The 24325-nt window shown below is 39.2% G+C and overlaps 2 protein-coding genes across 4 annotated transcripts in view; one reads left to right on the plus strand and one right to left on the minus strand.

Annotated features, from left to right (window-relative positions):
* The window catches only part of LOC129368436 (peripheral-type benzodiazepine receptor-associated protein 1), a 59700-nt gene extending 56551 nt beyond the window's left edge, over positions 1–3149 (minus strand). For all 3 annotated transcript variants that reach the window (XM_055043403.1, XM_055043402.1, XM_055043401.1), the window contains exons 1-2: positions 2952–3149; positions 768–1792 (exon numbers count right to left, since the gene is read on the minus strand). In XM_055043403.1, coding sequence (XP_054899378.1) covers positions 768–1634 — 867 coding nt within the window. In that variant the 5' untranslated portion in view covers positions 1635–1792; positions 2952–3149. The remainder of the gene's footprint in view (positions 1–767; positions 1793–2951) is intronic.
* Positions 1634–24154, plus strand: LOC129368441 (scavenger receptor cysteine-rich domain-containing group B protein). Its single transcript, XM_055043411.1, has 12 exons — positions 1634–1717; positions 12516–12652; positions 14882–14914; positions 16977–17015; positions 17358–17660; positions 17754–17819; positions 19619–19933; positions 20726–20794; positions 21189–21263; positions 21655–21969; positions 23097–23189; positions 23271–24154. The coding sequence occupies exons 2-12, from the start codon at positions 12520–12522 to the stop codon at positions 23585–23587; spliced, it is 1758 nt and encodes a 585-aa protein (XP_054899386.1). The 5' UTR covers positions 1634–1717; positions 12516–12519; the 3' UTR covers positions 23588–24154.
* The last annotated feature ends 171 nt before the right edge of the window (positions 24155–24325 follow it).

The following is a 24325-nucleotide window of genomic DNA, read 5'->3' on the forward strand; positions in this document are numbered from 1 at the left end:
CCAAAATTATAGAAATCAGCACCAATAAATCGTCTGGCCGATAAATCGGTGCAACCCTGATGCTAATCATTATTTGTACAGTTACTAGACATTTGTAGTCAGGCCCTGATACTCTGATAATCAACACAATTAAACTAACTGCTTTAAACCAGAGTAACACAAAATATCCTACAAAATCTCTCAGGAACACAATAAGGCCACTACTGAAAACAAACCTTAAAACAGCAGCACAAGTGTTTCAATGCTCCGAACTAACACAACCATAATATCTGGTTTGCCACTCTAAATTACCATCCAACAGCTTGTAGAGAGGCATTCATGCTCCTGTGAAATCTAATCTTGCCATTCTTTTCGATCTGTAATTTAGGAATCACAGAATCAACACAGCAAAACTCCAAACAATCCATATTTCCTGTTTATTCCTTGCTTTGTTTATACCTCAACAACGGATACATGAGGATTTCCACATGAGAGACGCACATTTATGCCACTTATTTCACATCACTGTGTAAATTTACAGTGAAGACCAACAAGCAGCTTTCAGCCACACAAGAAACAAAAGCTTTTCTGAGAAAGGAACCCTAGCCAAAACATTCATTCCAATTTTAAAGAATTCTGTAATGAATTATCAAAAGAGCCGTCAAGTTTAACACGTACAATTCATCTAAAATTAAATTGCATAACCTATTTTGACCTAAAAGTCTCAGACACACAGAGTGTTACTTAGTTCTTTATTGTATAGTAGACAACTAGAAATGTAAACTCACCTCCATGTTCCTTCTTGGGCATTTGGTCAATGATGACTCGTCTGTTGAAGAAGACTCCACCCACAGGGATGGATGGTTATCCTGAACTGCACGGATGGTGTTGTTGGGGTGATGCATTTCCAGAGAGTTTGTCTGACCCACACCCCTGACCTTGGTGGAGGTCCATGGCCCAGCAGTCTGTGACCTGTCGCTTGAGAACAGCTTCTTCTGATCAGATTTGCACTTTTTGTTGTGTGAGGGCAAATCTCTGAGGGATGTTGTTTCCAGCTGTGCTCTGGAGCTGGTTAGGAGAGATGTTGAATGACAGGGATTACAGCTGTTATCCCAGACCAGCTTCTTTGAGGATTGTTTGGCTACATAGTTGGGTGGTCTTGACCTTGGAGTCCCCTGCAACAGCCTCCCATGGGCTTCTAGAAGGCGGCATAGGAAGATGGCTTTCTCTAGCTCGAACTCCCGCCTGTGGTGAAATTTAGAACCTGCCCGTTTCCCATTTATCTTTTCATACAGCTTGAGCAGCAACTGCTCCAGCTTTGATTGTTCTCTGCCGAGATGAAAGCCGTCTTCCCCGGAGGACTGGGCCTTGTTTTTTATTCGTCCCTCTTTAGCCAGAAGAAGTCTGCTTTGGTTTCGGTCCTTTAGGCAAAAACGCCTGGCTGCCAGCTCCCTCACGGTCACCTTATGTTCCCTCTCTGCCTCTCTTCGCAGGCTCCGAATCTCCACGCCGAGCTGCCCGCAGGCCCACAGTGTTCGGATCTTCTCCGCCTCCAAGTCGGCCTGCAGCCTCTCCAGCTCTTGTCTGCAGTCCGTCTGGTTCTGGCATGACCTCTTGGACAACAGGGCCAGAGGGTTATCCCTATCTTCTCTCATGCTGCCTCATTCACAGCACAACATGCAAGTAGGGAATGTATTGAATACAAGAGGGAAAGTATTGAAGCAGGAAAGAGCAGCAGGTGAGTGATGGCTGGATGGTTAGCAAACATGCAGCATGCACTTTTTTAAAACACTGGACCAGTAGAAATATGAGACTGTAGAAGGTGTGGGAGAAAGGGAAAAATGATGCGGATTAATTTGGGGGAAAAAAAAAATCCAAAGAAATCAAATGAAGAATGTTAATATTGTGATAGTGATAGCTCAGACAGCTTAGGAATTTCTTCATGCCGTGGTGAATTATGCAAAAATCAACACCAATAAATATCAAATAAGAAAAGACTGTAAAAATCATAGTTGGGTTGCTTTACTCTTATAAAACTACTGCTGTTGCTGGCTGCAGGCCTACAAATATCAGCTTATTATTTTCTCGGTGTTACTTTATGAGCAGAATGGAAAATAAAAGATATAAACTATACCATTTGCCAGAAGTCTATTAAACATTTCTATCTTCAGTCTGTGTATCAAATACTTATGTTTATAACTGTATTAATTTTTATGTCATAGTACTTTAGCGGCAAAGATGTATATTATAATACTGTTTTTAAAAAAGGTAATAAAACTGGTTTCACCCAAAGCCATAATTTTATTTGTCTACGCCATCTTGAAATAAGAATCTCACACCTGTCAACTATGGAAAAAGTTAGTCATTTTTAAGAAAAAATAATCATACTGCATTGTTAAAAGCAGTTGAAAACATAATTGTTTGGTACATGCCTCATCCTACATTATCCTATAGGATAGGCTTTGAAATAATATTTTTGCAGCTAATTTTAAGGAATTTCTAGAGTTGCTTTTGCTCATATTTTTTTCTTCCAATAAAATGCACCAAATACAATATTCTCACAAAACTGACAAACAATTGACCTATGTTTTTATTATTTTTTCGATATATTCTTTGGTGAAGTCATATTCCCTGTAAGCGGACTGCGTATTTGTTCTCAAATTTAAAGCTTAGCATGTCGGTGTTTTCTGACGGAGCGAGCGTTCCTTTAACGGCCAATAAACGGTGCGAGTGACGCTTCAGTGGATGCTGCTGGACGCTTTAAACTGATGGAAACTTTCGCTAACACGGGCTAATTAACGAGCTTAACTTTGCCAGACGGAGGCATTTTGTCAATTAGCTCAACCGTTTAATGTTACGCAGTTGAATAAAATAAAGTGTGTAGTGTTTTAGGGTCGGCGGGGCTAAATGCTAATACGTTTGATTAGCAACAGTTAGCTAAGTTTTCTGGCTAGAACTTATATGAAACTCACCTCTTAGCGGACGCTGCGGTTACAGTTAACTTTCGCCGATGGAGACATCTTCTTTTAGCCACGGCTCTTGTAAAGAAAGTTGACGCGCAAACTCTTGTCTCTCAAAATTAGCGTTTAAAGGTCCACATAGTCACGTAGTAAGAGGTGTGTTTATCTGCCTCTGTCCAACACACTGTCCCCAGTCCACCGTTATCCTGTTGGCGAGCACCAGTGCTGCTTTCAGGTCTGCTTTGCGACGTCGGTTCATAATTTTAATACCCGGAGTCCGTGACATTTCGTCAACTAATCTCGACTTTCATCTTTAATACAATCGAGTCAGAATTTTGTGATAGTTTAAAGAACTAGCTTCTTCGCGCAGTGTTTTTAAAATGGGTTTCGGCATGACTTTTATCCAAATGTACACGTTTTAGTTATGCGTCACCCAAGAGGTGTTATTTACATTTATACAATGACATATGACCTCTCTCTCTAAGGAAAAAGTTCTAAAAAAGTGCTTTAAAATTATTCGTCCATGTATTTTTAGCCTTAGTAATCAATCAGTCCACATTAGCTCGTACGTACAGCATTATTGATAGTACTTGAACACAACGCGCTCACAGCATTTATCTCAGTATATGCGACTAGAGTGACTACTAGCGGTTACGTTCTGCAATTACAGGTCAAGAAGTGTGAACACAATATCTTACAATAAACGAATAGACATAAAATTAGTTGTAGTTGTAGAAGTGGTAGTAATATATTAAATTGTCATAAACATAACCTAATAATGCAGAATATTCCTTCAATAATCCCAAAGCCTGTAATTTCTTTAAAGAAGACTATATTTGAAGTATGCTTTATTGCAAAGCCTATCCAAAACAATACCAAAACGATACCAAAATTAGACCAAGAGTTATTTGAAATATGCTAATCTGACATATTTTTTGGCCAAAAAATTATAATAAAAAAGCCCAGGTGCAAATGTGTAAAATCATTTATGACAGAATCCACTGGAAAAACTTTGATTTCAATATCCAGGTGTTGGATGACAAGCCTATTGTCGCTGCTATGAGTAACACCTGTGCATTATATACTGTAACAAGCCACAATGTCCTACGTGAAAACAACCCATTAAGGGGAATCCAACCCGCCTGTGAATTGCAATATAAACTCAGACTTTTGTCGGCTTCATTTCTGCTGTTCGCGTCTGTATGATATCAATGAATAAAAAGACGCTGGTCTAAATTTTTTGTGACTTTAAGAATTTTTCCCACATATTATCAATCCGGAGGAGAAACAAACACAAAAAAAGGTCATGGAATAATGAAAAAAAATAAGTAGTCAGAGAAATTTATTTAGACAAAAATTTAAAAAATATCACAAAACTAGAAAACAAGGATGCCAAATGGAAGGAGAAAAATCAATCCCTTAGTCAAACAAACAGAAGAATTAATACAAAATAAAGGGGCACCAAAATAAAATAAAACAAATGGAATCTGTAAAACATTTAAGATATTAGTAAAAATAATCCTTGCCTTATTTTTTGATGACTGAACTGGAATTTATTATGTGCTACATTTCCAATGCACAAATAAGTTGCTCAATAAATCTTCATATATGTTGACATTTTAATAAAATTGGAAATTCACATTTAAAATAGGTACATTCATGAATAATTGTTGGTATATTTTAATAATTCAATAAAAAGTTAGTGTGCTGGTTAACCAATCAGAAGTTAGACTGATGAACAAAGATAAACCATGACACAGTGAATATTTAAAAAATCATAAATGCTGAAATAATTAACTTCCTTTAATTACTGCATTAAATATTTAAATTAAATAAAACTTTATGAACATTATACATTTATTTCAATCATGTATTATAGCTGTATTGAATTATCATATACATATATATTTATAAAATAATCTTTGATTGTTAGAGTGCGAGTTAGAGTGCGAGAAGAAATTCAAGTAACATAAGAACAGTTCAACTAAAAGAAAAGAAGACCATGTTCCAACTGTTGTATTTAATCATCATATTATCCTGAAATTAGGTCAGAAACTTTGCTGTGGATAAACAGAAACTTGGCCTCTTCAGTTGTCACCTACCGACTTTGATGAATATATAATCCACAAGAACACACTGTTCAATAAGATCCACATGTCCTTGATGAAGTGCTTCCCGAAAGGTCATCATTTGGCAAATATAGAGAAGTGTATAAATCCTCCAAGGTATGTGCATGTCATTTCAATATCATTCCTTCAAAGCCAGTCTGGCTGCTGGGTGGTGCTTCTATCGGTAATTCACTACCTTTCATTTTCTCTGTGCTCTTTTTCTGTCTTTATTGGCTTATGATGAACCCAGTTTAGACAGTCTCACCTGTGTTCGAAGGGCCAGTATGGGAGTTTTATATAAATAGAGAGCTTCAGGACACAAGCCAGAGTTATCACTCAGTGTTCTTGGGCTGCTCGCTGTCTTGATACCCGTCTCAGTGCTTGCGTGTGGCACAAAGGAGTCAAAAAGGACAGACAGCCATTAATCCAGAGTCCTGCAGCTGTACTTTCTTTAATTCTCTTCAGCCAGTTGAATGCAATATGTTGTCCTATATTCCCGATGAACGTGTAGCTGAAGCTCCACTGGAATAAGGTGAAAAATGAGCTATGACGAGATCATATTTCTGCGCGAAAACGTGTGAAGGAATACTTGGGCAAATTTCAGTGGCAAAGGTGAATATCAATACCAAGGTTCATGTGACTTCGTCTGAAGTATACAGTGTTGTGAATTCCCCCTGCGCCCAATTACATTTTCTGTTTTTACCTTTTTTGTCAGTTCTCCATGTCTCACATCATCAAACTGTTAGAAGAAGGGCTTAATTGCAAGCAGACAGATGGAGGCGAGATGTTTTGTTCACAATTAAATCAGAATGCTGAAATTCAATACAACTGAAGAATCCCACAGCGAACAAAGAAATAAAGAAGCTTAAAAACTGCGAAGGTGTGAACTCTGCTGGCTGCATTAAAAGAATGATTAGCGACTGGAAAGGGTCGCTTTATCGTTAGTCATTTAAAAAGCTATTTTTAAATGACAATTTAATTTATTAAAAACATTCCAGATTTGCATTTGAAAACATAAAACCAACAATTTGTTAAATGATGAATTAACTCGGATTAACCACATTTTATGGGTTTGGTTTTATGAGGCATGTCATTTCCTTTAGCATTAGCTTTGCAAGCGTGTGCTCTATGTGTGCGCTGTATGTATATGTATGGCCAAAGCAGATAGAGGAAAACACAGCATTATTGATTCTCACCATTACACACATTTTGCACCAAAACACATTAATCATGGATACAAAACAAACAATATAATTGTTAGCAATTTGCCGTAGTGTTAATACCTGCATGTAAATGGTTGAAGAGATGACCGTTGCGCTTTGTATTTGGAAATCGGGCCCACGAGCAAGAAGGTCCACATTCCCTTCTGGTTGAAGTTTCCCACAATGTCACACAAGGAAACTGTGTGTTTGAGTTGTTGCTTTAAGATATGACCACATTACCGTCTCATTTAACTAGAACGTAGAGAATGAGCCTATCCACATGGTACAAATCCATAAAATCATCATCAGTTCCTTCCTGTATTCTAAGCCAATACTTGGTTAAAGGGGATATAAAATAGATTTTTAAGCTACTTAAAAAAGTTAAAAGGTTAATAGAGGAGCGATGTGAAGAGCATCAAAAAGAGAGTGTTTCTTAAAGACACATGGAATGAATTATAAAGTCAAATTTTTTTAAGTCATGTTTGATACATTTAGGATTTTTATAACAACTGATTGTAACGCACTTAATTATGTTATAAAATGGAACTATGTGACTGGGAAACCCTATAAAGAAAGCAAAATAGTTTTAAAAATGTTCTGTCACCTAGAAATATAAATTGCCTGGCTGACCTAAAACTGGAAGGTCAGCCAGGAAATAAATATCTGGTTTCAACTGAATGTGTTTTACAGTAACAGTTTATTAAAACAATCATTTCAAATTTTTTGGGGGGTGGGTTTTTTTTTTTTTTTGCATTACTTACCACCTTTAATTCCAACAACACTGTTGGGAACTTCTTTTAAACCTAGAATAATATGGCACTTTAGGTAATTTGTACTCAAACAACTACTGGATTACAGTTCTCTGAGTAGGTTTATTCTCAGAAATAACCAGAGGCATGTACGGTGCCGACTTACAGCCTTTTATTCTCTAGACACTCGAGTCTCCTATTTTTTAATGCTGACCTATCCTGTGAATTACTCTCACTAGTCTCATTATTGCTTTCTCCAAGGAGAAAGAGGGATCTCCTTACTTAATTTTCAACCAAGTATCTTGTGGAGTCCATAGTTATGTAATATCCACAACGTTTTTGCTACCAAACCGTTTCAAACAAATGTGCTAGACTGAGTTTATGAGTCCTTTTTTTATTTAATGAAACCCGAATTCATAAAATTTGGGACATACTATGGGAATAATGGAAAAAGTTCCCAATTATTTGCGTGTATCTCGCTCTTTTGAAGTCTATCGTACCTTTCCCCACCTGGGGGACCTGGAACACCAGCTTTCTTCATGACCCACTTCAAATAATTGTGCAAGACAAAAGCGTCCGGATCTCTCACTGTCCTTGTTTGTGTCAATCTCAGATTAAAAAAACCCCAAAACGAGGCCAAAAATATGTCATATGGCACAACTTGGTGAAAACTTCACACTGAGATTATAGTGCAGGTGATTGAGGAATATGCTGCCACTCACAATGATCTGCATCAATGAGATTCTTCTAAAACGGACTCCATAACCCAAGTACGATAGGCTGACTTCACCAAAATGCCAGCATGGTAAAACTGATGCCTTCAGAAACGGTGGAAACTGTTTGATTACATCGTGGGTTTATTCTCCAGAGAGGACGGAAGTCTCCTTCTTTCACGTCTTTTATTTGGCACAAGGTGCTTTGTTTTCCTTTTTTATCTGTAAGACGAGAGCAAATGCCCGATTCCACGGTAGGATGCGCAGTCATCCCACGGAAAAAGAGAGATTTCCATTCAGAGGTGTGGATTATTACTTCCTCCTATCAGTTTTGTTCATTGATGGGAATGTAAGCAATGTGACCGGAGCTGAACATAATCTTGTCTACACATGCTGGAATAAAGGATGTGTTCCTGTGACTTTGTGCTGTCAAGTGGAAATGTTGTTTTAGCAATATTACAAAAACATCTTAAGGTTATTGCAATGTTGTTGAAATAAAAGTAATCCGTCTCTTTCTTTGCTCTCCACATTTATCATCAATGTGAGGGCAATAACTAATTTATTCTCACAACTTTTCTTTTTCCTCTGTATTGAGCTGATGTAGCTATTTTCTCCTCATACTTTTTTTTTGACACACTCAGTAAATTACATGGGAAGCTCTGATACTTATTAAATGTATACAGTATATAATGAACATTTTTATTAGTCTCAAATCCATCACACGTTATGAAATGAGTGAGGAATATATCATTGGAATAAATGTATTCTCAAAATAATTTAATTGTAAATTGAATAATTATGTTGGACATGTGCTCTAAAAATACTAACAGTTGAATAGTGAGTAAACTGAGACATTCTAGTTATTAGTTATAAAATTAGATAAACAAACAATATGTTTGGACTGTTTTTAGATAAAAAAAAAATTTCAAACAAAAATCTGAAAGGTGTTTTTTGATTTTGTAATCATTACATACGAGTCTCTACTTTGCAAAACTACATCTAGTCTGTTTGTGGTGTGTTGCTGCCAGATAAAGGCATAAAAACAAAGTTGTTGCAACAAAGCTCAAACTCAGTCAGTGGGATGATGGAAAGTTTCTCTGAACTCCTATGTTCAAGTTTTCCCCCATGCTCTATTGCTTTATGACTGGACTTTCTGCCACATAAGCTCAGATTTATTGTAGCTCCGTCTTTATGTTTAGTATCTTTTCAAGTCTCTAACATGTTTTCTTTCAGGTTGTGTACTAACTGTCGCAGCAAGTTAACAAGCATAAAATTATGGTTAGAAGCTAATGGAGGTGATGTTTCCTCTGGTGAGATACAGTTATTAATAGGTAAACAGACTATGCATTATCTCACCTGATAAGTGATTTGATAATGCTGCCTTAAATCAAATTTATGTGCACCATGTTTTTACATAATTCATAAATAATGATGATAAAGAAGCTGTAACGACGCATGTGTAAACAGCCAGTACATTTTCTCCACAGCTCAGGACAGATTAGTCTTTGGCAGCAAATGATGAGTTTGCTGCATGAGTCAGATAGGTCTCAGAAGTTTTTGGCACATATTTGAAAGTAAAGCACTAAAAATTTTTTTTTTTAAAGCATTTCTTTGCTTTTTTTTATTTTATTTCTTTTTTTTTACTTTCCATACTAAAAACATTTGTATGTCAAGTCTTTAAAGTGCTTCCAATGTTCCATTGTAACTTCTCAGAATACTTCAGGCAAATTATGTGCTATTCAAAACTGCATTCTAGTTGGTGTTTTGCAGTAATATTCATACGCACTGGCAACATTTGGGCAAACAAACACTGGAGGAGCTGCACAGCAGAATCTGTCATCATAAAATTCTATGGAAATGGAGTGGCAAACCCATTGGCCAAAAAACAAAACAACAAAAACAACCCATTGTTGAACAAAAGCTAATAAGTGCTGCATAGACTTAGCTTAAAAAATACTTTGGGAGAAGGTGCCCTGGTCAAATGAGACCAATAAAAAATGGTGAATTAGTTTCTCCAGCTAATAAAGCCAGGCAGAGTTGATGGAAAGATATTTAGCTATGCAGCCAACTGCAGAACAATTCTTAAAGTTAAAAAAACCTCTCAAAAGACTGGCAGCTGTAGTTACATCATAAGGTGGTATTTAAAAGAAAAAACTGAATACAAATGCACAAAATACTGTTCATATTTTAATTGCAAAAAAAAAAGTTATTCACTACATTGTTGTTGGTCTATCACATAAACTGTCAGTTGCATTCAATGAAATTTGTGGCAAATAAAGTAAATATTTTCTCCACGTCAGTCATCACTTTGAGTTTGCCTCAGAATCCTCCAATTTGGAGCAGCTCTCTGTAATGTGGGAGAGTCCAGTGCACAAACACGAAACACACAGAGAGCCCAAGCCACAGCCTTGCCTCTCTCTGCGACTGTGTGCAGGGATGAGCTGGACCGCACCTTCTGAGAGCTCCACCTGAAACTGGAGATGCTGGATAAGCAGTAAAGGGCTGGCTTACATTGTCTTTGTGTCTTTCACGCCCCTCCTGCTTCTTTTAAGCTTAGACGGGTACAGGGCGTTAGAATATTAACATACAATGCTGTGGCATTTATTGTTTTACGTAACCCATGTCACCGAAGCCAGGTACTTATAGTCATGCAGCCCTAAGGAGATGAAAGACCCAAGACACGTAGTGCTGGATATTGGAGTTCTCTTGCTTCTTCTGTGTTTGTAGTTTTTAATATTTTCTGTGGAATTTGTGGACTTAAAACTTCCTGCTGGTTCAGCTCTTTTGATTTTGCTTTTTCGTTTGTTTTGAGGAGAGGAAACCTATTTTAATCTTTTTTTTTTCCTATTTATTATTTTGGGTGAAGATTAATTAACAGGTATGTATTATTTTTGTAACTTGAATGTAATACAATAAAATTTTGCTCATGGGTCATATTTCTGGAGCTCCATTTTCTACACTAAACTTGTCATAAAGTGAAAAAACTGACCTGGAGTCACACAGTTTAACATGTTCTTTAAACAATTGTTCAAATTCTGATTTATTTTTATCCCTTTTTTTTGACAAAAAGAAGAAATTATGAAGGATATCAGAAACCCAGTTGCCTCATGCGCTGCCAAAGGCACCGGTTTTCTGCTCAAAAAACAAGAGGAGATTCTTCCCATTAACGGTGGCTGGCGTCGATATTCTCCAGTTTATTTCAGACATTAGGGGGTATTTTTGTGGGGCCGAGATCTTTCAGCTATTTCTCAGTGCAGGGAAGTGAGAAGGGAGGGGAAGCAGAGCCGACACAAAAGGCAACATTATTCCCCAGCGGATCTGCGCTACATCCCACCATGAATGGAGTATTGAAAAACATAACATTGGGGACAAGATTGTTTTTCATCCCTCATAACTGAGCCATTTGTCCCAGAGTTTCGAGTGGTGTGCTCGTACAGTTCGGTTCTCAAGCGCCGCGGTGGCGTTAAAATCCCCACCTCCCAATTGGACGTTGACTGTGTGCCTTTGGGCTTCTGCACCTTATGTTTTGAGACAATTACACACCAGATGAACCTGAAAGCTATTCACAGTCCTTTTGCATCAGCTCTTTTCCAAAGAAGTTGCTTCCAGAGGCTGGAGATAAGCAAAGAGTACAGAGGCAGAATATTTTAACATCTTCCTCGCTTCTTCCTGCTTTCTGAGATGAGAGGCGCCCTCACGGTGTCATCGCAGGCCTAAGCATTTCGGAGGGTTCTAGTGACAGATTGCAGGAAGCAGCGTTTATGCCTGACGATGGGGGACCACAGAAAGCAGAAATGTCTTTGTGTGCTACCTAGGCCTGGAATGTCCACTATCTCAAGGGGCCAATATCAAATTCTCCCTTCATTATCCCCTAATACACATTCCTGGGTAAGGTCAGGGGGAATTCTGCATGAGCCGAGAAACAAACAAGCCAGGGCCGACATTCACGCTGAGTTTTTGTAAATTACAGCGTGGTTCTTACAACTGTTCTCAAAGGTCTGTTGGGTGTTTGCATTTTAAAGTGTCCGCAGATATTTGCCGTGTTGTGGATGTACAACAGACGGCAACAATTGATGGTTTAAACCTAATCAAAATAGTGTGTTGCACTCCATAGTAGATCAGTTGAACTAGATCAGATATATCATTTTTTCGCCCCTGTTGCATTATCAGATCGCAGCACCCAACTTTAGAGCATCCACTAGAAGTTCTGAGGAATTCGTTGTCGTTACTATCTGACTGATTACTGAGTGATCCCTATGAATCCTGACATTCCCTTTCCGAAGGAAAATCCCCTGGAAAACACGGACAAAGGTATCGGCCTCTGATTGTAACACAAGTCTTCTCCAGCTGCTGGTGTTGCTCAAAACCCCAAACGTCTTTCCCTCCATCCCAGCGGTCAGTGCAACTCTACCTCCAAATCTGGGTTTGAGGGTGGCCTTTTTGTGCACACAACAGCAGCACATTCGTCCTGATTGAATCAGGAGCTGGTGCCTGTAGAGATATACTCAGAGATCTTTTATGTTCATCAAGTGATCTCTGGAAATGGCGTCTCTTCAAACCGACTGAAAAGACCATCCAAACCCTGCTACATCACAGTGACAACAGCTGCAGGCCGTATCAGATAAAACAATCCAATACTATCATTAGACCACTCCAAACCAGGACAATAAATACTGATTGTTTTTCAGTTGTAGAAAAGTGTCTGCCACGCCTGAGGCTGCTGCGAGTCTAGAACGCATGCAGCTCTGGACTCTGGGTGCCCCTGATGAGAGTAACTGAGAGTCTGTAACTGTGTGTGTTGCAGCCAGATGGTGAGTCAGACAGCCATGCGAGGCCAGCGCGGGGTGGAGAGCGAGTGCAGGTGCTGGAACCCGGCCGTTTGGCTCCTGGTGTTCCTGCTGGCTTCCTTTGTGTTGGTGCCTCTCGGCGTACTGAGACTAGGTAGGTCTGGTGGGGGGCCTGGGGTACTCTGGGTTTATCTAAAAACAACAACTGTCCGACCTAAAGCTACTTAAATATGTACCAGTACTAACATGATATGTAATAGAGGTAGCAATATGGTAAGATGTAATACAACTTGAATATTTTTATTTTTATTTAAATGTCACAAGTGTCTAATGAAATCTTTAAAATGGAAAAGAATCTTTCAGACAACATTCCTTTTTAAATTATATATATGTATATATATGTATGTAAAGCAAATCTCTCCTCTTTTCATGTTCCAGCCTGTGTGTTGTTTGCCTGCAGTGCTGTGAAAAATATTTCCCCCCCCCATTATAGATTTCTTCTGCTTTTACTATTTTATCACACTTAATTGATCACATTGTCAATAATGACTTAATTTAATAAAAGATTAAAGCTATCCACACCAAACGGAAGTTTTATTAAAACTGAATTTCATCAGTCGGACCATCTACTGAGATCAACAGCTTTGTGTGCTTTCAGAGAATGCAGTTGAGTTTCCAGAAACAAAAGGGTGTGGCATTCAGCTCACTGAATACATTTGAGCGATGCCAAGACATGTGGGCAGTTTCCCCAAAGTGAAATCCCCAAAGGGGCTGGCTTCTATGTTTCAATGCTCTACCATTGTTTCAGATCTTTTAATATAGGTACAGTTCTCATATACACCATCTGTTACATGTGATTTCACATCACATTATGCAGAACATCATATCTCACAGATAAGTTGGTCACTAGAAAATTGCTACGGTGCCTTGCTTTGTGAACAATGTGGACTCTTGTTTCGGCAGTCGTCTTCACTCTGTATAATCTCCTATGTCACATTTTCTCTGCAGTTCCAATGTATACTTGCAACCGTTTGTGACTACCAAGTCGCATTAGGGTCGTAGTGTTGGTGTCAGGACCTTCCAAGTTTGACTGCAAACTGTAATGAACATGCGTAGATCACAAACCAAAGAGACAATATTAACGGGCTAAGGCCATTGAAGTTAATCTGTTTGGAAAGAGTTTCAAAAATCTTTATTTCTTAGCCTTTGGGAAGACAGCAAACCACAGTGAGAGACAATATTCACAAAGAGTGAAATCAAGAAAAGGTTACCAAGTCTTTTAGAAGAGGTCTGCCTAACAAAATTACTCTAAGAGTGCAGTGATGACTCTCAGCAACTCAATACAACATAAAAGTCAATGTTGAATCAGAAACTTAACAGTAAGAAAAGAAACTTGGCCAAAATAGCGTCCACTTTGAAATGGCTTAAAAACCTCAACAAAACCAAACAAAGATTTTCAAGTGGCCTCGTCAAAGTCTGGCTGTAGTCTGCCAGAGATGCTATGACGTGACATTAAACATATGCGAAGCCCTCCAATGTGGCCAGCTAAAAAGCGGTTCTTCAAAGTAGAGTTGTTAGTCCAAGGGTGGCACAGATCGCTATGAAGGGCTCTTCACAAAACTGCCAGATATGTGTGGGGAGATTATCCCTGGTGATCGTTTTCTGATATTAAAATATGACTGAAACGTGTGTGATTTAAAAAAAAAAAATAGCACAAACATAAGCAATTGTAAACTTCCCCCCCAACACCATCTTTATGTGCATTTACATTTGAATTGGATTCCACTAATTTCATTAGATTTGATCTGCAAGCAAGAACATCAGCTTTTCTGAATTCATATTAAAGATGCATGCAATACTTTTAACTACCTATAGTAGTTTACAAGTTACTCCCATCCATCCAGCAGCCATCTTGTTTAAACACAGAGGGAACATTTCAGCTACACTGTTTCTGTTTTAGTGTAAAGTTAGTGAATTGACGGCCATGCCATATAAAAAATGTTTTGTCTACAAAATAAAAACAACTGCAAGAATCAAGGCCAGAAACTGGAAATGAATGGGACACATGAGCTGATTATTTGTGAATTTAGGCCAAAAACACACGGTAGAGTCCCCTGATAATGCTTCAGGACCGGTTGTACCTGCAAGCGAACTCCCTGTGGATGGGAGCCTTTGTGTCGGTGGGTACTGTCTGACCCCCTGTTTCCCCGTCAGACCCGGCCAAAGCCCTGCAGCCGTTTTAAGAGGCAGACACGATCAATGCCAGTCTGTGAAACAACCCAAGCAGAGGAAAACCATCTGTTTACATCTGCATACTGGTTTTATCCTATTGCAGAGTCTATAGATGTGAGCCTTTCTGACTTTGTCTATTTTGTATTTCCAGGAGGCATGAAGATAAACAAACGAACTCTAACCGGTAAGTGACATTCAATTATTCATTTTTTTTTACACATCATGTGCAGAACTCAAACTCTCAAACAAGAAAGCGTAAAAGAGGTGAAGAGTAACCAGCATGTGACGCCACAAACCGGCATATAAAAGCGTCTGCTAAACTGTATTAGCACATTGCTCATGCCTTTGTGTCACAAACAAATAAAGGAGGTTGGGAATCGACCTACTTAAAAAGTGTAAGAAGTGGCTGTCACACGAAGGTCATCCTGGTGTTTTTGTAAAGGTGTCAGAATCTGAGATACTAATCTGCAGGCAGTGAAGTGTCCTTCATCTGAGTTAACAGCTATAATCAAAACATTTTCATTTTTAAATGCACAATAAGAACATCTTAGTCAATTTTTTAAAATGTTATATGTATAATGGCTTGTATTTAGGATGCATGGTGCCTATTACAAGTGTGTAAAATAAGACAGTGAGATGTGTGTTTGTGGAAATGATGGATCTAATTGGGAAGAGTTGAAAGAATTACAGTTTTTGGAACCTGAGGTGTCAACACCTGCTGACCATTACAAAGTTTTCAGGTCCTTCACATTATCTGCTTGTTTACAGCAACAAAAAACAACAACAAAAAACAAAAAGGGCAAAAAGTTTAGCAGACATAATTTCATGTGGCTTTTCAGCTCACATGAACATAAACATAAACATAATATTTCTTTGGCATACTTTCCAGGAATAACATTAGCAGTTTCCCTTCTTTTATGGAACATGAGTTTTAAATTAATGCTTCAGAACACCACTAATCATAAAAGAGAAGAGAAAAAATGTGAAAATAAAACAACAGCTTTCAATAGTTTTAGTTCTAAGCATCAGCTGAATAAAAATGCTTTTCACTTTCATCTGTTGAAATCAGCGAAATGTGCAATCTGATCTTATTCTCTATTTTGTTCATTTAAAAATATCTTCATGGTGAACAGCGCAGACTTGCCCATTAGTCCATTAGTCAGTGGACTGAAGGCAAATGTATTGAAAACCAGAAGAACTTTGACTGCTTTCATATAAAAAATGATGAGGATGTGAAAAACATGACCCAAGTCACTGAGGTGTGGCATTATAATCAGCTAAAGGACAAGTGAGAGTTTATTTGAGATTTGAGTGTTTATTTAGGAAAACTCGGAAAAGACAACTGCCTGACATTTTAGAAATGATTTAAATTTTAAAGTTATTTATATAATGAATTTGCTTTCCACAGGAAAACTGGAACCAGACTTATCCCTTCTATTATTATCATTTTTTTGATGCGCCTAAATATTTTATATCAAGCCAATTTTATTAGCAGAAAAAGATGGCCTTTGCAAATTAAAACTTTTTTTATGTCATTATTCCAACCAAGCAACCTGATGGTTTAAAAGTAAAATTAATTAATTAATTAATTGTGACCAGATTTTTCTGGTTTTCTGAGCCACCAGGCCTGAATATCGCCAGACCTGTAGAAAACCACAAACTAAAAAAACCCTCCTAAATAGAACTCATCTAACATGGAGCAGGTTGCATGTTCTCAAAAAACAAAAAGCGAAATTGATGGGACAGATCAGAAACAAGGACATTGACATCAGTCTGGAAAAGGTCATTTCTAAGGCTTTGGGACTCCAGAAAACTGCAGCGTGAGCAATTATCAATAGCTGATTAGATGGAACAATGGTAGACTTTACCAGCAGCCAACTGAACTCCTGAAGAATATCTTTATTTATCTTCCTAAACTATACAGAAACATTTGAAAATATTGATAAAATGTTCAAATTGGGCATTTCCTCAAATTTAGAAAGTCTACATTATTTATTTCAGTGTTTAGGTAAAACTATCTGCAGGTTACTACAAACAAATTAAAGACTGAAACCCCATAGAGGATCAGCGTGACATACTTAATCTTTGGCGCGGGTTCATTCTGAACAGGCTTTCTGCTGTGGTCTCGGTCCGTGTCTAGCGTTACAGGAAATCAAATACAGTAGATAAAGAGGACATCACCTATGGAGGGCCAATAGACACCCGTCAACCAACAACTGACGATACCCTCTGACTTTTTGTTTCAGGCAACACGATGCAAACCTTCGCGAGGACGCAGTACCAAGGTGAGTGTGAAGTTACTGCCATAAGGGGTAAAAATGCATTCAACTCCTACCATGGCAGCGTATCGGTGACTCTCTGACTGGGTGCCAGAAAAGCAGAGTGCAGGAAATAGATCAGTGCTTGGGGCTTAAACAAGCTCATTTTCCCAGCTCTCCATTCTCCTAATCCCAAACTCATTTACTCCTCTCCTTACTGGTTTACCGTTTTCCCCTAATTGCGCAGGGACATTTCGTCTGTACGCACATGTTCTCAAGCAGTTGCGAGTCTCCTTACCTTTAACAATAGAGAGAGCAATGTCTTTGGACACAAAGACAAAAAACTGAAAACCTGCCGTCTCTTCAAAGTCCAACTGGTGAATGGACGCAACAGGTGCGAGGGCAGAGTCGAGGTGCTCTACAACGGCTCGAGGGGCACGGTGTGCGACGACGACTGGGACATGGTGGACGCCAACATTGTGTGCCGGCAGATGGGATGCGGCGTGGCCGTCGCCGTGGGGAGCAGCTCTCGGTTCGGACAAGGCTCGGGACTCATCGCGCTGGATAACGTGGACTGCCGGGGAAACGAGGCGGACCTGAGTCAGTGCAGTAGCCTGGGCTGGGGTGTCCACAACTGTTACCACTATGAGGATGTGGGAGTTACCTGCAGAGGTAAAAACGTGTTCCAACCTCTTTTTAAACAAGTAAATTACAGAAGAAATTGTTTTAAAAAATGTTTTTTTCCATTATTTGTTCTTTCTTTAGAACTTGTGTTCTTGGGGGCCAGAGAGTTTGCAGAGCCCACAACACCCATGGTCAGGTCTGGATTACGTAAGTATCATCTGCTCTGATAAAACTGAGATTGATCTGTTGCTGAACATACATTTTAGGCGGGAATTCCTAAAATGAAAATTCATGAGACGGTTGCAACAGTTCCAGAGAATTTCAATGTAATTCTGAAAACGTGGCTGTGCCAGCTGAATGTCACTCGTCCTGCCCACTGTGGGCAAAAGTTACAACATGCAACATCTGCTCACATCTAAAAGCTGACAGGACAATAACTTGTGTTCCCCGTCTGATTTTCGACTTTCTTCATCAGATGGTCACTTTGAAAAGACATTTATATTAAAAAATTTCTTGCAGCCAGATATGCTGGCACACCCATTTTGTTTCAGACCTTTTCAGAGGTCCTCTGCAGACAAAATGCCATCTGTCAGCTTCTGACGAAACAATCTGCAGTGAGATTTAATTTTCACTACACAGATCTGAGCATGTGGACATTAAGCCATCCAATAGGTTAGCATAAAGTTAATGACAGATGGATCACAGTAGTACTTTGTAAATAAAAAACTTCATACCAAACCACAAACCTAAGTGTATTGGTTATAGACCAGAAGTACATTTTGTGGAATTTACATCTGCAAGCAATTTTCCTGCATCAGCTTTGGTCAGCTTGAATCTTTTGTCCCTTGTTTCCGTTGAGAACTGCCTTGAATTCAGACAGCTTGGTTGGAGAGACTATTTAAGTCTTTGAAAATTGTTGGTTTCCTTAGTTCTCATAATACTGTTTGTTCATCTGTGTTTCTAACAGCTACATTTGCACTGAGATTAAATTATGCACAGGTAGGTTGCATTTAAAGATTAGGAGTCTGCTGAATGGAATTGGTTGCATTGGATTTTATTTAGGAGCATCAGAGTAAAGGCAGCTGAATACAAATGGAAAGAACACTATCCAGATTTTTACTTGTAAAATATTTATAAACTCATGTGAATACTGCATGGGTTTTAATGTACTGGGATGATTTATGAGTCTGGTTAAATTGGGTTTTGTGTTCTGGCATAAAAATAATCCATTCATATTTGAAAAAAAAAAGCCACCTGCTGTGTTAGATACTTGTTTTTAAAATGCAGAAGCTGGTTTCCATAGACCATAAACGTCTTCTTGTCGATACATCAGGTATTCCTGGCTAAGTCATCACATTTCTTCACAATAAAAGCTAGACATTTTAGAGATGCATCAGTCATTGGATTTGGACACATTCAGACTACATCAAAAGCCTTCGGGGATTTGGTGCACTGGATCCCTCACACAACACAGATGGAAAGGTCTCTTCAGTTTCAGATTCTTCTCATTGTTCGCCGGGTTTGCCTTTGTTGTGCTGGCCGTGTTGTTTTCTTTTTTACATTCATTCCCAAGAGGATCATGGAGATGCAGGGCTGAGTCAAATTCGGGATACAATTGATCATATGACGTATTTAGTTAATCCTCTGGTGATCATCATGAAAACAAGAGTAAGAAGGTCTTCCAGATTTATAACACTTGCTAGCTGAAGGACACATGAGAATGTCTATTGTCTCTCCGTTTTGTCTGGGATGAAACGTAAGGTGATAAAGTTAAAGTTTGGTGCAACAGTAGATGCTAAAGTTTTTTTCTTCTTCTTCTGTTTTGCCCTCAGTGTGTTTTATCTCAGTTTTTTTTTTTTTTTTGTACCAATATCGTAAGAGTCCTCTTCTGAGCTTTCAGACACAAAATCTATCAGTTTGGTGCTTCAGTCGCTCTAGCATCGAGTAAAATGTTCAGTTAGTCACATTACTCTTTACGGTTTCCGCCCTCGTTCTCTTGGTTTCAGGCGATGGCGCTCTCCGCTTGGTGAACGGCATGAACTCCTGCCAGGGTCGGGTCGAGATCTACTACCAAGGAAGCTGGGGGACGGTGTGTGACGATGACTGGGGGCTCCGCAACGCCATGGTGGTGTGCCAGCAGCTAGGTTGCGGCAGTGCGGTCTCCGCCCACACCAACTCCTACTTCGGCTACGGCACCGGGCTCATTCTCCTCGACAACGTCAACTGCTACGGCAACGAACAGGAGCTGATGAGGTGCAAGAGCCTGGGCTGGGGAAAGCACAACTGTGGACACCATGAGGACGCCGGGGTCACCTGCACTGGTACTATGCTCTAATTATGCTGGGGTGGGACAGTAAAGTTATTCAAAGTGGCGGGTAATTTACAGTACTACAGTCTTTGAAATGTTTTTATTGGTTTAATATTGTAATCTTAAATGTTGTGCTTCCATTTAGGGCTGAATTGATTTATCAGATTCATCATGATTAATATGTTACTGAAATAATCATCAGCTGATTTAGTAATCGATTTCTCATTGACTGGAGTATATAGACTTATAAAAGGCCATTTGCAGAAAGGACAACATATTCAGAGCATTAATGTACAAAAACATATTGATTTTGCATTAAACAAAACTGCCTGCAAATATGTTACCAGTTGTGGCTTCACCTGGTTCAAATTCTGTAAAATGGGGGGGAAACAAATACCTCAGTACACATCTTTTATGAATTAGTTAATCCAAAAAAGTCAGACCACACTGATGTTAAGTCAGGCAGAAAGGGGTAAGCTTTTCACATGCTAATAGAAGTACTGCATCAGCTGCAGATGCTGCAAATGATCAAGCGTGCATTAAAGGAATGCTGCGTTAAATAAAATGTTTATTTTCTAAATTAAAAACAGAATTAAATTGTTTGTTTAGTTTTATTTAAAATCCTCAAAATGTGCCAATTTTTGCATCCATTTAATTGTCAGAATAGGCAAAATAACTTCTAAAATTTGCCGTTGCAGTTGAATCCGTACAATTACAATATTTCCTGAGTTATTAATAGTTCAGTAAATACTTTAAGTAATTCTGTCTGTAAAGTAATTTCGTTTTTGTTATCTACATATTTCAGGAACAACTACTGTTCCGCCAGCAGTTACAGACGTACGAACAATCATCTTGGGAACAACAGGCACCACAGGTAAATATAGCAAGCACCCTCAGCAAACCACCACTAGAGGGAGCCCTTTGTCCCTCTTGACTGTAAACACAAATCATGGCGAGAGGTGCAGGATTTATACAAATATCTCTCTGACTCGGCTAACAAGAGTTCACACTCACACATAAGACTGTACATGTAACAGCGTGAATCCATATGCTTCAATTTAAACTCATGATTATTAACCTTTATTCAAAGTACACATGAAATAAAGAATAAGTTTAAAACTTCAGAGTAGTTTCACTCAGTTAGGACCAGTACAAAACAACAACAACAACAAAAAACCCACACACAAAACAAACAAAAACGTAAATAAAGAAAAACAAAACAAGAATAGACTGATCCGGAATAAGTTTTTTTCCTATCTTTCCTTCAGTGACAGAGAGAATTTCAACTACCAACCCTACAACAACTACAACAACAACCGTAACCACGACTACCCAAGCCAAAGGTAATTTTCCATTTTATGAATAAGTAGTTCTAAAGTATGAACTGCTGATACCAACTGATGATGGTAGGCTTAACATATCACTTGGCCAGTAACTCTGTTTTGTTCTCCCCCCAAAAATGTATCATAACTTCATCATTTTCACATTTCTATTATTGTTTATATTCATAAAAGTCCCAAATTATTATTACAGCTCACCAGACATGGACATATGATGCTTCTGTATAGTACAATGTGTCCAGAAACCCCAACATATTTAAAAACATTTGTGGGGTCCCTCAAAAATTGGAGCCCTGGGTAGCTGCCCCAGTAAGCCCTTTCTGAACTCTGACCAAGGTGTGAATACTCTTGCACTACTTCACACAGATCTGTCCGTCTGTCTGTCCGCCTCCAGGCAACCCGACCGTCCGTGTGATGAACGGCAACAGCAGCTGCCAGGGTCGCGTGGAAGTCCTCTACAAAACCATCTGGGGGACGGTGTGTGACGACGACTGGGACATCCCCAACGCCAACGTGGTGTGCAGAGCGCTCGGATGTGGTCCGGCTATCGAGGCCAAGCCCCTGGCCTACTTCGGCTACGGTTCAGGGCCCATCCTGCTGGACAACGTGGACTGCATTGGCACAGAAAACGACCTGTCCCAGTGCTTCCACCTGGGCTGGGGTCAACACAACTGTGGTCATCACGAGGATGCCGGCGTCATCTGTGCACGTAAGACCTGATCATTCTTAGAATTTCTATCAGGTTATGGTAAATCTAAGGACTTTTTTCGTCTTTATTGTGAAATTAGCACCAAAGTTGAACAACAATTTCCACTGAAAGTGCATATTTTCCATTGAAACAGTCATTTCTGCCTGCCTTGCTGAGCTGTTCCCCTGTGCTGCATGACTGTAGTCCTCTAGAGACGGCACGGAAAGCATTAAAAAAATAAAGTGAATGAGTCAAGGCAAATCAGCCTCGCTGCAGGCCAAACATAGCAGCTTTACAGCACAATCAGAAGCACATAGGCTCTTCTTCACATTCTAAACAATCCCTGGCAACAGGTCAAATTTAAGACTTTTTAAGATCTTTCTAGTGACCAAAAAAACTACAAACACAGGGGATGGTTGGGGAAACTTGCTGCATTGCAATCAAGCATAACAAAAGCTGTGAACCATGATGGAGGTGAAAACTAAGCTAGCTAGCAATGATATATTAGTAGCTAGTTGCCGACTGGAGTCACAGAAAACAACGAAGATGCGACTCAGACATTTGCCTGACAAAAATGTCCCAGGAGGGGGTGGGGGGGAAAGTACATTAAATAGTCCTATCAGGACAAAACTTAAGATCTGCAATATTTAAGGCCAACTTACACTTTTTAAATGAATTTAACATTTAAGCCTTAAAATTTAAGGCATTAATTTTGGACACAAATGAAAGACTAAGGACATGCAGACACCACAGCAGGTATTATGTTAAATACATTGGAATTGCTATGTGTCTTTTTTGTGTGCAGCACTTTGTGTGCCATATAAATAAATCTGATGCGATTTGAAACAAAATCTATTTTTGTTTTTGAAAAAGACAGCCGTTTAATCTGGCTCTTCTCTCAGCTAGCAAATTGAATAGATACATGCATCAAACTCATTACAGAAACACTTTTCTTCAGAGGAATTACTTCATGCAAGAGGATCTTTGCATCATAACGGTAAAAGCAACCCAAGAGGCAAACAGTTTTCCACTATTGGTCTGGGCAGTAATTAGAGGAGAGCACCTTGGTAATGCTTGTGTGACCTGATATTCCTGTGTACGTCCAGTGGGTAAGAGAATCATTCTCCTTTCTCCGCTTTTCTCTTCAGCTCCCCCACAGTTGGACCCCTTGTTTTTAATGCCAATCGCACGTGACTTCTTGGTGACAGAAAGAACACCGGCGACCACGACACCTGCTGAAGGTAGGTCCACCTCCAGGTACCTTGAACGAGGTTGTATTACAGCTTCAGCGGCGAATCTGAATTGTCTATATTGAACCGTAGGAGCGCTGAGGCTGGTGGGCGGCCAGCACCAGTGCGAGGGTCGAGTGGAGTTGTACCTGACCTCGCAGTGGGGCACGGTGTGCGACGATGCCTGGGACCTTCCTGATGCCCAGGTCGTGTGTCGTTTGGTGGGCTGCGGGGAAGCCACGCACGCTTGGGGACAGGCTCACTTTGGACCTGGCACAGGAACGATCCTGCTGGACAATCTGAAGTGCAGCGGCACGGAGGCCTCCCTGCAGCGGTGCTCCCATATATCTTGGAACGTGCACAACTGTGATCACTCCGAGGACGCCGGCGTGACCTGCTCCCTGTCGTGATCGCAGCGTGACCTCGCTCCCATCTCCCGCCGCGCTAGGACTTGTACACATTATGTAAATACCAACTTTCACATCGTCGAAGGAGTACCCCATGGAATAATATAATATACACAGTAAAGTTATAAATATTAAGCACTTTATAAAGATGATATTAAAACTAAATGTACACATTTCAGCAAATGTGTACATTTAAGTATATATTTAAGCTAAAAGTTTCCCAATTATAGTTTTGGGTGTTAGTAAATGCTCACAAAAGGGTCAGAATTAGATGACAGAGAACTGGATGCCATGTTTGTTGAGGCATTCGATGAGGGTGGTTTTTGGCAAAAGCTTTTAACTGTTTTTTTTTTTGTGCTAATATTTACTGTATGTGATCCAAGTACTCAAGGAAGTCCATCACTTAAGTCTGTTGAAGACACTGAAGGAAGAATAGAGGTGTGATAAATATATGATAAAAGTACAAATGGAAGACTTGGTACTGTATGCTATAAACCAGAAGAATGCAAAACTCTGTCTTGTGAATTTCTGAAGTATATATGCAATCTTTATGTTCTGTGCACCCTCATAAATAAATGTAACTAATAATTATATATATATAAATAAAACAAAAATAAATGTTCTTATTTTTTGGTATGTATATTTGGTCTATTTGTCAATCTTTCAAACACCTGTTACGTATGTTCATTGTTGATCAAATGGACAGAGAACAAGGACTCCATCTATCCAATCTGGCAACTA

The sequence above is a fragment of the Poeciliopsis prolifica genome, unplaced genomic scaffold (genome assembly GCF_027474105.1).
Source record: "Poeciliopsis prolifica strain line A6 unplaced genomic scaffold, Auburn_PproV2 SCAFFOLD019, whole genome shotgun sequence".
Lineage (NCBI taxonomy): Eukaryota > Metazoa > Chordata > Actinopteri > Cyprinodontiformes > Poeciliidae > Poeciliopsis > Poeciliopsis prolifica.

Excerpts from the sequence above, each read along its gene's own strand:
- LOC129368441 (XM_055043411.1), top strand. The coding sequence starts at position 12,520 with ATGGTGAGTCAGACAGCCATGCGAGGCCAGCGCGGGGTGGAGAGCGAG. Across the intron at positions 12,653-14,881 it reads TCTCGGCGTACTGAGACTAG|GAGGCATGAAGATAAACAAA; the intron begins GTAGGTCTGGTG and ends TTGTATTTCCAG. Across the intron at positions 17,820-19,618 it reads CATGGTCAGGTCTGGATTAC|GCGATGGCGCTCTCCGCTTG; the intron begins GTAAGTATCATC and ends TCTTGGTTTCAG.